The sequence below is a fragment of the Nomia melanderi genome, chromosome 8, assembly GCF_051020985.1.
Source record: "Nomia melanderi isolate GNS246 chromosome 8, iyNomMela1, whole genome shotgun sequence".
Classification (NCBI taxonomy): domain Eukaryota; kingdom Metazoa; phylum Arthropoda; class Insecta; order Hymenoptera; family Halictidae; genus Nomia; species Nomia melanderi.
The window spans coordinates 228203-241482 of record NC_135006.1 but is presented as its reverse complement, the minus strand read 5'-3'; the positions used below and the strand labels follow the sequence as shown (position 1 = coordinate 241482).

Here is a 13280-nt window from a genome sequence, read left to right as displayed (position 1 = left end):
TATTAAGTTTTCATTTTTATAATTTAGTTACGGCTGCGTATTATCAGCATCTTGTACGCAAAATTGTACCAGCTGTGATAAAAAATATTGCGATACATAACAAATATACAAAACATAGATTCTGTATTTTTTTAAAATTTCCTTATACGTAAAAGTGTTTTGTACATTGTACGGATTATGTAGATATATTGAACTTTATTATAACAAAAATATTATAACATTACATTTTGATATGTTGATTAAGATAGCATTAGTACTTTGTAAGTATCTTCTCTTCTATGTTTTTCTTACGTCATTTTCTAGTATCTGACAACAAAATTCTATTTTTATGAATAATTATGTACATTAAGGAAATGTGTTAATGCCATTTCATAACAATAGTATTTTACTGTCACAAAAATACGTTTTAAAAAATTATTTAACTGTAAATTTTTAATGGTTTCATATGAAACCAAAAAAATGTAAAAACATGTATCGATCGGAGGTTTATCTAGCAATCTTTTACGTATACAATTATTAAAGGTATGAATTTTATATTTTTTTAAATAGCTGTGTATGCAACCAAGAACGAAAACGAAATTTAAACGACATTTAAATTATTCTTTCTAACAGTTTTTGTATCAATTAAAATTACTTATAATATTTGTGATCAAAGTTTAAGATTTTTATTTCTTATAACAATGAATAATTGAGATACTAAATAAAATTTTGTGAAAGTCTATTGCAAAATTCTGTAACCTTTTTCTTTGTATTACTCAATGTAGCCTTGAGAAAAGTAATTCTTTTTATTACAATGTTTTCCTAGTTTGAAGCAGAATGATTGTATGCCCAACATATTGAAAGTGTTGTTCATAAAAGACACAGTTCCTCTAATCTCAAGAATATAGAGTTAATATCTATTACTATTCACAAGAAAATTTGAGATATGGCTCAGACAGCTTCCTTAGTGTCACGCATAGTGGCATCCTCTATATGTGCTACTGTGAGAGCAGGTAAAATTATAAGAGACGTTATGAGTCATGGAGGTTTAAATATAATAGAAAAGGGCAAGAATGATTTACAAACTGAAGCTGACCGTTGTGCTCAAAGGTGTATTATTGCTTCATTAAGTTTTCAATTTCCAAACATTACTATTATTGGTGAAGAAGAATCAACAAATTATGATGTCCCATCTGATTGGATTGTGACAGAGGCAGAGCAAGAAGTATTACAATTAAAATTACCAGCACACCTGGAAAATGTTGATCCTAAAGATATATGTGTTTGGGTAGATCCATTGGATGGTATACATGCGTTTTGATTAATATGAATAAAATATATACATTTTTTATGTATCATATATATTAGTAGAAAATTATATTTCAGGAACATCTGAATATACACAAGGACTTGTAGAACATGTTACAGTTTTAATAGGAGTAGCAATCGGAGAAAGAGCAATTGGAGGTGTAATACATCAACCATATTATAAAAGTACTAATAGTGATGTATTGGGGCGAACAATTTGGGGTATTAATGGTGTAGGTTTTGGGGGATTCTTACCAATTGCAGTCCCAGATGGAAAAAGAATAATTACTACTACGCGGTAAGCTTTGGTTATAGAATTATAAAAGTTACAATTGTTTGTAATTAGTAACAACAAATATTACATACTCTTTTAGTTCACATTCAGATAGTAACGTTCAAGCAGCTATAAATGCTTTATGTCCCGATGAAGTGTTACGTGTTGGTGGCGCAGGATATAAGGTATAATACACAATTAATGGCTTGAAATTTATCTGAGTGGTTAGTTTAATGTATTTGGTTTTAGGTAATACTTTTGTTGGAAGGAAAAGCTCATGCTTATGTATTTGCTAGTAAAGGCTGCAAAAGGTGGGATACTTGTGCACCTGAGGCTGTTCTTTGTGCTGTTGGTGGTACTCTAACTGACTTTTATGGAGAATTTTATTCATATAATGCAACAACATCATTTCCAAATGCAAGGGGTATATTAGCTACTGCTCCTGGTGAAACGCATCAGTGGTATTTAAATCAAATACCAGACGAAGTAAAACAAAAATTGAAACAATAACGCATATTATCTGTTTCCCTGTGTAAAAAATTTAGTCTGTACATTTATGCATTTGTATGCAATACAAAGTACTTTAAATATAGGAATAGAGTAAGAAACTTTTGGTATTACATTTTAAGGCATTTGAAGGTCTGTATTATTAAAAAAAATTAAATAGTGTTGGTTAATGGTTTCAAATAAATATAAAAATAAAACAATTGTAGAGTTAAAACTTATAATGTTTCTTCTTAGTATCAGAACTCTACAATTTTGATTTGAACGTATCGCGCAAAACTCGATGCAGTATTTTCCCTGATGCAGTTTTGGGAATACTGTCCACGAATTTGACACCACCTCGAAGTCGTTTGTGACTTGATACACGTTCTGTAACAGTTTTCGTTGGTAAAGAATAAAGAATAAATATCAATTTCTCTGATGTTCAATACCCACCATTTACAAATTTAATAATGTCTTCTGCTGTTATATTAAATCCATCTTGTTTAACAATGAAAGCAGCAGGTAATTCACCTGCTTCTTCATGCGGTATACCAATAACCGCTGCATCTTTAACTCCATGATATGTTAATAGCAATGCTTCCAGTTCAGCTGGTGGAACTTGAAATCCTTTGTACTTAATAAGTTCTTTTAAACGATCTATTACATAAAAATAATACTGTTCATCATAATACCCTATATCTCCTGAATGTAACCAGCCATCTTTATCAATAGTGGCTGTTGTAGCTTTCTCATTATTGTAGTATCCTTTCATTATCAAGTCTCCTTTGAAACATAATTCTCCAATCTTATTTGGTCCTAGGGATTCATTTGATTCATCCCCGTTTATTGGTATTACCTTTGCTAAATAGAAAAGAAAAGAAAAGAAAAGGAAAATGTTATTAAGAATATATTATGAAAACAGGATTTTGGTTTAATTACCTGAAATTCCTGGGACCAGTGTCCCTACACTTCCATATTTCGTACTGTTATTTGGTGATATAAGTACAGCCAGAGTGGTTTCTGTTAACCCAAAGCCTTGTTTTATATTTTTTATATTTAATCTTTTGGCAACTACTTTTGTGATATTTTCTGACAAATGTGCTGCACCACACCTTATCAAACAAAAGTAGTTATTAATCATTGAAATTTAATGATAGAATTTATTGAAACATAGGTAGAGAGTTACCAAATATCCTTAACACTGGATAAATCATATTTATCCACGATAGGATGTTTTGCCAGAAATACCATAAGAGGTGGTACAAGAGTTATATATTCAATTCTATATTTTTCTATGGTTCGTAGAAACATATTTTCTTCAAAACGTGGTAAAATGACACTCTTATTCCCAAATGTAAGTCTTACAAGAAGTACAGAGAGAGAGTATGCATGAAAAAATGGTAGTAAAGCTAATGTTGTTACATTAGTATTTAATATTTCAGGTGTTAAAACTACAAAAGTTCTTATTACAGCTAATAAGTTTTTGTTTGTTAACATCACTCCCTTTGGCAATCCTGTTGTACCACTAGAGTAGGGAATCACCGTTACATGATCATCATCAATAGGACAAGCGTGGAAATTATTATCAATAATTATGTCTAATGTTAAATTCTTTATGTTGGGAATTGTATTATTTTTTGATTCTGTTAACATTATTAACTTTGGCAACCAATATAACTGAGGATGAACTTTGAGCATATTAATCATTGCAATGTCTGATATAAAAATGTACTTTGGTTTCGTAATGTTTAATGCATATTTCAATTCTCTTTCCGAATAGAGTGGATTCAATGGACAAACAGTAACACCTAAATAAAATGCAGCACACATTGGTATACAAAATTCTGTATTGTTTTCGCTGCATATAGCAATACGATCATCTTTTTTTAATCCTTGCTTATCGAGAGCAATTGCTAGTTTTCTACTGTCATCCAAAATATCTTTAAATGTTTGTTCTTTTCCTGTGTAAGCATTTATCTAAAAAAATTATTATTGTTCGATAATAACAAATGTATTTTATACATATAATCAATAAAGAAAATATTTCAATTGTTTACCTGTGCTACCCAAGATCTATGAATGTTTAACTGATTTAAAAGTAATTGTCCTATAGATAAATTTTTGAATTGAGGAAGAGAATCAGCTGGACCATGCACAATATTTTTCTGTTGCATTTTGGAACTATTTTATTATGCAGCTTACTGAAACAGAACGCAATTTTCCATTTTTGAAACATATCATAGTATAAATAATTATTTCTTGTAGAATAAACTATTAGTATTAAGTTCATGATTGAAGGAATTTTTGTACAACTATTTATTAATTATGAAAACGAGTTGTGCTCCTCCCACTTGAATTTAGTTAACTCCCTTTTACTTTCCGAAAATTGTCAGTATACTTATGTAGACATAACTCTGTTTCTTCTAAGTAATAAATAAAATAAGTAATTAATCCTTTCAAAAGTAGCATACCGTGTCAATTTATCACTAATTATGGGTACGTTATAATACACGTTCGCTTTCTGCACGTAGAGACCGGCAAATTAATAGAGGGAGTATTTCATAAAGTATGTAACAAATATTTTTATTCTGTTATTATAGATAACATTGCTTTCATAGGTATTAAGGCAGAGTATATTATTGTAAAATTCATTAGAAATATTATTCAGGCATTTATTTCATATTATTATAATTTATATCGTTTTTTTATTTAAAAATTTGAAGTATTAATGTGTTGATACGTAAAAACTGAAGGTGGCAGTACTGTACAGCGAGTTTGGTATTCCAGTCAGAGTTTGTATCTAAGTACATGTTGTAAATTAAATATGAGTAAACGGTGAAAATAGTTCGTAATTGCTTAATTTACAAATAAACATTTTGTGAACCGATTAAAAGAAATACCTAAAAAACTGCAGAGAAAGAGGACGGTAAAGAGTGAGAGATGGGTGTTCCAGCATTTTTTCGGTGGTTAAGTAGAAAGTACCCTTCCGTTATCGTCGAATGCATCGAACAGAAGGTAGGTTAGATTGTTTGTTTGGACGATGAATAATTCATTTATTTTGCAACAGATACTAGTTGAACAGACAAAGTTTATATTTCTTGCCAGTATTATATGATTTTTACCTGTATCATGTAATAATTTGATATATTTGTGAAGTATTTTATTAATTTGAACATGTTTGATGACAGTTGAATTTATACTAGTGTATCGTGATAAAAATGTGACAATTACATAAAGAATTATTATTAGATAATTCAGTATTACACTTGAAAATAAATGTATTCTAACACAATCAAATGTCTAATTTTTCAAATACAATATGCTTGTTTTCATAGTCTATAATTACCAATGGCGTACGAGTACCTGTGAACTCACAGGATCCAAATCCAAATGGAGTGGAATTTGACAATTTATATCTTGATATGAATGGTATTATACATCCTTGTACACATCCAGAGGATAAGTAAGTATTTATCAAATTAATTAGCAATCTGAAGTTGTGAACTATTTAAAAACATTTTATATAATGATTTGTGTCATTGCAGACCAGCACCAAAAGATGAAGATGAAATGATGGAAGCTATCTTTGAATGTATTGATCGCCTGTTTCGCATAGTGAGACCTAGGAAGTTACTTTATATGGCCATTGATGGAGTTGTATGTATTCTTTTCATCTGGGATAAAAATGAGTAATTGTATATTGATAACACGATTGTTATTTATAGGCACCTAGAGCCAAAATGAATCAACAAAGATCAAGAAGATTCAGAGCATCAAAAGAGACAACTGAAAAAATTAATGAAATTAAAAGAATACGTTCTGAACTAGCATTGAAGGGTGCATCATTACCGCCAGAAAAGCCAAAAGAAGATCATTTTGATAGTAATTGTATTACACCGGTTTGTAGCATAAGTTTATTTTATATTATAATATTGAAAAGGGACAGCATCTTCAATTATTGAATCAATTACAGGGCACACCTTTTATGGCAAGGTTATCAAAATGTTTACATTATTACATACACGAACGTTTAAACAATGACCCCGGTTGGAGGAATATAAAAGTAATTTTGAGTGATGCAAATGTACCGGGTGAAGGAGAACACAAGATAATGGATTTTATACGTAAACAAAGAGGTAAATAAATAACTAATTCTGTATATCATTATTAAACATTTTTTTTGTATATGTTTTTGTACACGTATTAAACATTTCTATATAACAGCACAACCTGATCATGATCCCAACACGCAACACGTTCTGTGCGGAGCAGATGCTGATTTAATTATGTTGGGACTTGCTACACATGAACCGAATTTCACAATTATTCGTGAAGAATTCAAACCAAATAAACCAAGACCATGCGACATATGCGGTCAGTTGGGCCACGAAATGAAAGAATGTACGGGTTCTGAGCTAAATCAGAAAGAAGAAGAGAATGCTTTCGGATCCGAATGCCAGTACATATTTGTGCGATTAAATGTACTCAGGGAATACTTAGAGAGAGAGTTGCAAATGCCTAATCTACCATTTAAGTACGATTTCGAACGAGCTATCGATGATTGGGTGTTCATGTGTTTTTTCGTAGGAAATGATTTTCTACCTCATCTCCCATCATTGGAAATTAGAGAGGGGGCAATCGATAGACTCGTTAACTTATATAAAAAAACAGTATATAAAACAGGAGTGCGTATTACTTGTCTGGCACAATGATGTCGTTAAAGAACAATATTTATTAAATAATGACACTATTGACAGTGGTAATTTTTTATTACAGGGATTTTTAACAGATAGTGGAGACGTAAATTTAGACAGAGTTCAAATGATAATGTCCGACCTCGGGGATGTTGAAGACGAAATTTTCAAGAAGAGACAACAAAACGAATTAGCGTTTAAGCAACGTGAGAAAGATAAAAAGGCTAGAATGCAAGCAATCAGTAATTTCAAGCCGAAGTGGATTCCTACTGGACAGTTTGCTCCTATGGTATTGTTTACTATTAAAAATTATTGGTGTTAATGTTTTATTATTTTTTGCAATAGTAATAATCATTTTCAATGTTGTGTTTCATAACAGCCGTTGGGTGAACGAGTTAAACCAGTGGAAAATGCTCGTTATGAAGCTTATCAGATGCGTATTCAAAGTAGAAACTACAGTAGTTCTAGTGAGGCTAGGGGAAATGCTAATGAAGCTCTAGAAAGCATGATACGTCCAGAGGTATAACAATCTATCTAAATTTTCATTAATAATTACTTTTACATTACTTTTGCTCAATACTTACGCATTGAATAGAATACATCAAACACAGAGCGCAAACGTAGAGCCGAAGATATTGAAGATTCAGACGATGACCAAGCGCACGATGAAGTGAGATTGTGGGAAGATGGCTTTAAAGATCGCTATTACGAATCAAAATTTGATGTCGCTCCCGATAATTTGCAATTTAGGTAACTAAACTCAAATGCATTGTAATTGTTAAATTATAATAATATCTTCTGTATTTTTTACACAGAAACAATGTAGCCTTGCAATACGTGCGAGGTTTGTGTTGGGTTCTACGGTATTATTATCAAGGTTGCGCGTCTTGGAAATGGTACTTTCCTTATCATTATGCTCCATTCGCTAGTGATTTCATTAATATTGGCGGCTTGTCGACCGAATTTGAGAAAGGAACTATACCGGTAGGCTGAGATAAAACCGTGTCTTTGTGTTTAGTACACAGAGAAATAAACGATTAATTTTTTTTATTATTAATGTCGCAGTTCCGTCCATTGGAACAGCTAATGGGAGTATTTCCAGCAGCCAGTAGTAAACACGTTCCTATTCCATGGGCTAAGTTAATGAGTGATCCAGTAAGTTTAAAAAAATGTTATGTTACAAAGGAAGTATACATATATCGTTTGTATTTGGTTAATTTTAATCTAATTATTTACAGAAATCAACGATAATAGATTTCTATCCAGAAGATTTTAAGATAGATTTGAATGGGAAAAAGTTTGCTTGGCAGGGAGTGGCTTTGCTGCCATTTGTGGATGAAAAAAGATTATTCAAGGCTTTGGAACCATATTACGAATGCCTGACAGAAGCAGAAAGTATGACGTTAATTTCATGAATTTTTTGAATGCATGTTGCCATCAGCTTAAGTGTAATTGTTCATCATTATTGTTTCTCAGAGAAACGAAACATTAGAGGCGACGACCGTCTCTACGTTGGACTAGGCAACAGTGGTTACAATTTTATTAAAGGATTATATACGAATAAAGTTGGATTTGATGTTGAAACTTCTATATGCATCGATGGAATGCGTGGTACGGTGTTACTAGCAGATGATTGTGTCGGAGATGGCGCCACCTTACCCTCTCCTATAAATGGACTTCCAGTCAGAAATAATAAAGTTTATTGGTACGTATGGAGACATCTTTACTTTAGCTCTGTACTTGCAATATGACTTGTTTTATATTGTATACATTTTTTTATTTATATTGCAGTGTTCGATTTAGAGATCCAAAATACAGCCAGAATTTCATTTACCCTGCGAAGAAATTGAAGGGTGCCAGAGACCCACCGCGAGTCTTAAAACCACAAGACTTCGAACAAATGAACCGTAACAGTGACAATGCTTGGAAACCACAAATTGGTTTCACTCCTTCTACCCAAGTTGCATCCTTGACCGACGCAGGACGCAGGATGCTTGGGTAAGCTGTTTTAACTCTTTTAGTTGCGCTACTGAAACATCTACGCATCTTCCTTTATATGCTTTTATTAATATTTACTAAATCTGTTTGCTTGTAGACATTATACAAACCATAATAGAGTGCCACCCCCGTTCAGTGCTGTGTCAGCATCACAAGGTCTGTATCCGGAATCTACTCATGGTGAGTAATTCCATGCATGCTTACTGGTTTAAATTATTGCATGATCGTTCTTGAAAATCCAAGGAAGATGTACGATTATTGTTGAAAATATATGGAAACGAAAAGGGGGTGGAGCTTGGATTCAAAGGGAAAGAAATTCCTATTCTTAATTCGTGTTGGAACCCTCGATCTTCCAAACAATATCATGGTTTACGGGAGTCAAATTAGAGCGCACGCGACTCTTCGGTATTACCAGTGGCGCAAAAAGAAAAATCACGTAGGGGATGTTCTTTGTTTTTCCCACCCTAGTGGAAGTCGCGCGACCGACCCACTCCGTCGTTTGCGTGTTTGTTTTGCATTTCGTTCGTCGATCAGCCGAAGGCGCCTTAGAAGAGCCCTCCAGTTCATCGATTCCACGCGTTACAACCCATTCTTACATCTTTCTCATCCCCTTTTCGTACGTAAATGTCCTCGAGGCATAAACATAGGAAAGATTATAGGTGACACATGTTGAAAAGAAAGTTGTTTAACAGAGGTGAAATATTGAATTAAGAATATCGCAAAGTTATATCGAACAGTATGATACCCAAAAAAAAGATTTATTACATCACGTCAACGAACAGAATTTCGGGACTAAAGTATCGTTTCCTTAACCCCTTGCCGTACTATAACGAGTTTGACTTGTAATAAAAATTTTGGACCAAACATAAATATCACGAGTCTGACTCGAGGTGACAATACGAGTGAGATATCGGTCACCATAATTATGGCCCAGATTTTGCCCGGTTAAATGGTATGGCAAGGAGTTAAAACCATTACGTTCAACACATACGGTCCTTCTCATTACATCCAGCTACCATCCAACGATATCTGTCCCGTAAGTCTTCGACCCCTGCCTCTCCGATTCTACCGAGTCACAAATTACTTCAAATCCGTCGCAACAAATTTTATAATATCCTCAGTGAAACAACTATTATTTTCGTAATTCCTTGCAGTGGGAATCAGAACTGACATAAACTCCCCCGACCGACACTTTCTCTAGTACGAAAGAAATTGATTCCGTTTGTACGCGGGTCCACCATTGTCCGTCCGACTGAAGCGAAAGATGGAAAGGGTCGCGCGGGGGGGGGGGGGGGCAGAGGCGGTGACGGGAGGCCACGAACCTCCGCGACGTGTCGGGGAACGGGTATTGGGGTTGGCACAGGGGTTCGGGAGGGTGGTAGTTGGCAGAGCCGAGGGGTTCCGGTCCTCGGATTAGCTGCGAGGGTAGTTCGTCACGTAGAGCGTGACTCCGGCCGTTTCGTTGTTTGGCACGTCGAGGCTAGGAACGGTTCCGCGGCCTTCGCCCAATTATAAAACAAACGCGGCGCACTCCGTAATTATCCAATTAGCGGATGTTCCACCTCCCGGCCCTTTCACGTATCGTCCGTCTGTCTGTCTGTCTGCCGGGCTGGCTTGCTGTCTCACCCCTGCGCGATCCTCCGGCGTGTCTGGGCTCGAATCACAAAGGCGTGCGGCGCCGCTGCTCTATCGCCTTTGTGCGCCGGCCGATTCTCGTTACAACCGTGCGTCGTGTGTCGCCCCCGTTGTTTTTCCCGCGGCGCGTCGACGCGGGCCGACGACCGTGCACGGGGATGCGTCTCGTTCCGCGAGGAGCACGAACGGAGCCGGTCGCCGTTCTTCGAAAGAGGGCGAGAGGGGGCCTGCTTTGGATGAGTTACGGGCTTGGACGGACCTGACACTGTAACTACCTCTGGCCACGCTAGAGGCGTGACCCGTGCCAAGAAGCCCGACGGACCCGTTGCACTCATAAAAACGGAGCGTCCGCGCGGACCCTGCTGTGTGATTGATTTACCGAGGGGCGTAAACGCCAAGCACACGCGTGGACAGCGTGGCTAGCGACGGAGGAATCGCGGCCGACGACTCTAATCTCTATGGCAGCGGTCTTCCGTTAGATTTTATCGTTGGCCGAGACTTTATTCGGTGGATACTTTAGAGACCGATCATCGAACGGATTCGATGTTCCTTGAATCTGAGTCTGGGTTCATCGAGAACGTAAGCAGTTAGGTGTTAAGTGGAGTTGACGTACTCGGGGTATTCGCTGTTTCCGGTGGAACTTTTGTAGAAGGTAGTTCTCAAGAATATTTGGTTCTCGAAATATAGTTCAAGGTTCAAAATTATTTTTCATATTTACCTTGGTATAACAGGGGTTGTATTAAGAAGCTAGCTTCGGTGCTCCTTTATCTTGGTCCATCGGCTTTCAGTTAGAGAAAAAATGAAAAAACGAGTGTATTAACGATATTCGGGCCTAACCGGACCTATCCCAAGATTGCTATTGGATGGGGATCCTCGTCGAGGGGATCCCTCGGGAACGGGTCAAACACACGTTGTAGAGGAAAGCTGGCCTGTCGGCCATAGAGTAAGCAAGCAAACGTTCCTCGGGCCAAAGGGGGCTGAATTGAGGAGGAGGAGGTGGAGCAGGAGGACTGGCCAAAGAGGAGAGAGATAAAGATATAGATAGATAGAGAGAGAAAGGGTTTAGCCTACGTCCGTCCATATCTTCGTCCAGATGACAGGTGCAGAGGCCCCTCGTTAGACAAATTAAGCTTCGTTCCTGGCCTCCCGCCTCAGCCGATGTCTCTCCGTCCGTCTATCCACGGCTTTGTCCGGCCGTCTCTGTTCCTGGGATGGGTCTCCCTCTTCCTCGTGCTCGCGAGCTCGTTCGGGACTGGTTTCAAGTGGACTGCAAACACTCGTGCACCGGCAGCAACGCCGACGAAGGCTCGAATCGCGCAGAAACCGGGCGCAAGACGAACGAAGGCTGCTCGAATCGCTACCTAACCCGGCTACCGTGCTGTTGATACCGAGATCTCCTACAACCGGCTAGACTCTGTCCCCCACGGGTGTCGCGAATCAAAGCCACGCGAGAATTCTCGTTTCTTTCGGGCCCAAAAGCTTCATGCGTTCAACCGTTTATAATGCATTTTCTTTCTCCTTGTCCACGAAACACCAGTGTTCCTAACCAAGTATCAAACAATGTATCTTCACTAAAGATTTGGAACAGATTTTCTATCGGTCCACTGTTATAACCGTTCGAAAATCCAAGTTTCCGTATTGTCAAGCAAACAAGCCTGAACTTTCGTAGACTACTTCCCGTTAGCAGCGGTTCTGCGTATTTTTAGAGAATTGAACTACAAAGAGAAGCGTATAGCTTCGGAGTTAGCTGAAGCTCAGTGTAAAGACCGAATTCGTCTACAAGAAACTTTCTATCATTCTTTCGAGATTCTTAAACCGTAAAGCTACGTGCATACGTGGAATGCATTGCGACGATTTCGAATCTCTCATTTCTCCAAAGCAAGGAATCGCTCTCGCATTCGCGGGAATCCTGCACGAATTCCTCGTGAACGAGGTGACCGCGCGCCAGAGAGGATTTCAAGGAGACCGTGAAGGATCCTAGAGACGATCCAGTGGTAGGAAGAAGCGGGTCGCGATAATAAAATAGTTTTTTCACCCCCGGGGCCGTTTGGTGGACGCTTTGAAGTTTCAGGACGAAAAGGAATCCGCCGTGGGCCATCGAGAGTGCCTGAAGAGATCGCGAGGACAGGCTCACCTACGCTCTCGAAGATGAATGGATCCTATAGATTAACGGCGAAGGGGGAGAGGGTGGTAGCAGAGGCTGTGTATCGCAGGTAGACATACACGCGGTATGAATAGGCGAGGGTGAACGAGCATTTAAAGAAGAGAATCCTCTGTCCGTTCCTCTGTCTTTCCCCTCCTGCCCCGCGATGGCTTTGTTACCGGCTCGTTTTCGGGATCGAAGGTTTTTCCATGGAAAAACACACACGTGTCCTGCCTGTTCGCGGGCGTAATTACTCGCGATCTTTGTGCGCGGATCTCGTGGACGGTTTTCGTAGAATCGTCGATCGCCGATTATCAGTAGTAGACTTTAGTAGAATGAAACACTCTACGCTTGTGTGTCGAGTTTAGCTTGACATTCAATTATTCCGATAGTTACACGTTTTATTAATTTTTATTATGATCATTCGTAATGTCATGATTACAGTATACATAACAGCAGTTTTGTTGCTACTCAAATATCTCGAATTCGTATGACAGTGAATAATAGGAACATCTAATGAGGCTTGTGTTTAGTACCTTTAATACTTTTATGAATCTTTCTTCCGTTGCCAGTACCTATTGTCTGACTATTACTTGATGGCTAGACTAAGGAATGCTAATCGATCAGTTTTCATCTTTTCTCATTTCGTTTTCGATAAGAATCTCTTATTCATCAGTACGATTACATATAACCAATCAGAACTGAAAACAGATAGGAAAAAACTGTTGTGAGTACTTACTCTTTGTTGCTCAGGACATGTACG

At 37.3% G+C, this 13280-nt stretch overlaps 3 protein-coding genes across 4 annotated transcripts in view; 2 read left to right on the top strand and 1 right to left on the bottom strand.

Annotated features, from left to right (window-relative positions):
* Positions 1 to 15: 15 nt before the first annotated feature.
* Positions 16 to 2116, top strand: LOC116431694 (3'(2'),5'-bisphosphate nucleotidase 1). Its single transcript, XM_031987476.2, has 5 exons — positions 16 to 260; positions 806 to 1283; positions 1366 to 1585; positions 1662 to 1746; positions 1811 to 2116. The coding sequence occupies exons 2-5, from the start codon at positions 926 to 928 to the stop codon at positions 2069 to 2071; spliced, it is 924 nt and encodes a 307-aa protein (XP_031843336.1). The 5' UTR covers positions 16 to 260; positions 806 to 925; the 3' UTR covers positions 2072 to 2116.
* A 152-nt stretch (positions 2117 to 2268) lies between these two features.
* Positions 2269 to 4606, bottom strand: LOC116431690 (luciferin 4-monooxygenase). Its single transcript, XM_031987473.1, has 6 exons — positions 4519 to 4606; positions 4105 to 4248; positions 3234 to 4024; positions 2987 to 3159; positions 2501 to 2908; positions 2269 to 2434 (listed from the first exon to the last, which is right to left on the bottom strand). The coding sequence occupies exons 2-6, from the start codon at positions 4219 to 4221 to the stop codon at positions 2313 to 2315; spliced, it is 1611 nt and encodes a 536-aa protein (XP_031843333.1). The 5' UTR covers positions 4222 to 4248; positions 4519 to 4606; the 3' UTR covers positions 2269 to 2312.
* Positions 4607 to 4820: 214 nt separating this feature from the next.
* The window catches only part of Rat1 (5'-3' exoribonuclease 2 Rat1), a 38617-nt gene continuing 30157 nt past the window's right edge, over positions 4821 to 13280 (top strand). The window contains exons 1-15 of one of the 2 annotated variants that reach the window (XM_031987472.2): positions 4821 to 5062; positions 5383 to 5510; positions 5593 to 5704; positions 5773 to 5946; positions 6021 to 6183; positions 6272 to 6732; positions 6824 to 7030; positions 7121 to 7261; positions 7337 to 7491; positions 7557 to 7725; positions 7807 to 7896; positions 7980 to 8136; positions 8218 to 8446; positions 8533 to 8739; positions 8837 to 8895. In XM_031987472.2, coding sequence (XP_031843332.1) covers positions 4988 to 5062; positions 5383 to 5510; positions 5593 to 5704; positions 5773 to 5946; positions 6021 to 6183; positions 6272 to 6732; positions 6824 to 7030; positions 7121 to 7261; positions 7337 to 7491; positions 7557 to 7725; positions 7807 to 7896; positions 7980 to 8136; positions 8218 to 8446; positions 8533 to 8739; positions 8837 to 8895 — 2527 coding nt within the window. In that variant the 5' untranslated portion in view covers positions 4821 to 4987. Of the gene's footprint in view, positions 5063 to 5382; positions 5511 to 5592; positions 5705 to 5772; positions 5947 to 6020; positions 6184 to 6271; positions 6733 to 6823; positions 7031 to 7120; positions 7262 to 7336; positions 7492 to 7556; positions 7726 to 7806; positions 7897 to 7979; positions 8137 to 8217; positions 8447 to 8532; positions 8740 to 8836; positions 8920 to 13280 lie in introns of both variants that reach the window. The other variant, XM_031987471.2, reaches the window with a different exon arrangement.

Coding starts and splice junctions, on each gene's coding strand:
- LOC116431694 (XM_031987476.2), top strand. CDS start 926: ATGGCTCAGACAGCTTCCTTAGTGTCACGCATAGTGGCATCCTCTATA. Junction 1,586..1,661: donor AGAATAATTACTACTACGCG/GTAAGCTTTGGT, acceptor ATACTCTTTTAG/TTCACATTCAGATAGTAACG. Junction 1,747..1,810: donor TTGGTGGCGCAGGATATAAG/GTATAATACACA, acceptor ATTTGGTTTTAG/GTAATACTTTTGTTGGAAGG.
- LOC116431690 (XM_031987473.1), bottom strand. CDS start 4,221: ATGCAACAGAAAAATATTGTGCATGGTCCAGCTGATTCTCTTCCTCAA. Junction 4,025..4,104: donor ATAGATCTTGGGTAGCACAG/GTAAACAATTGA, acceptor TAATTTTTTTAG/ATAAATGCTTACACAGGAAA. Junction 3,160..3,233: donor TCCAGTGTTAAGGATATTTG/GTAACTCTCTAC, acceptor TTGTTTGATAAG/GTGTGGTGCAGCACATTTGT.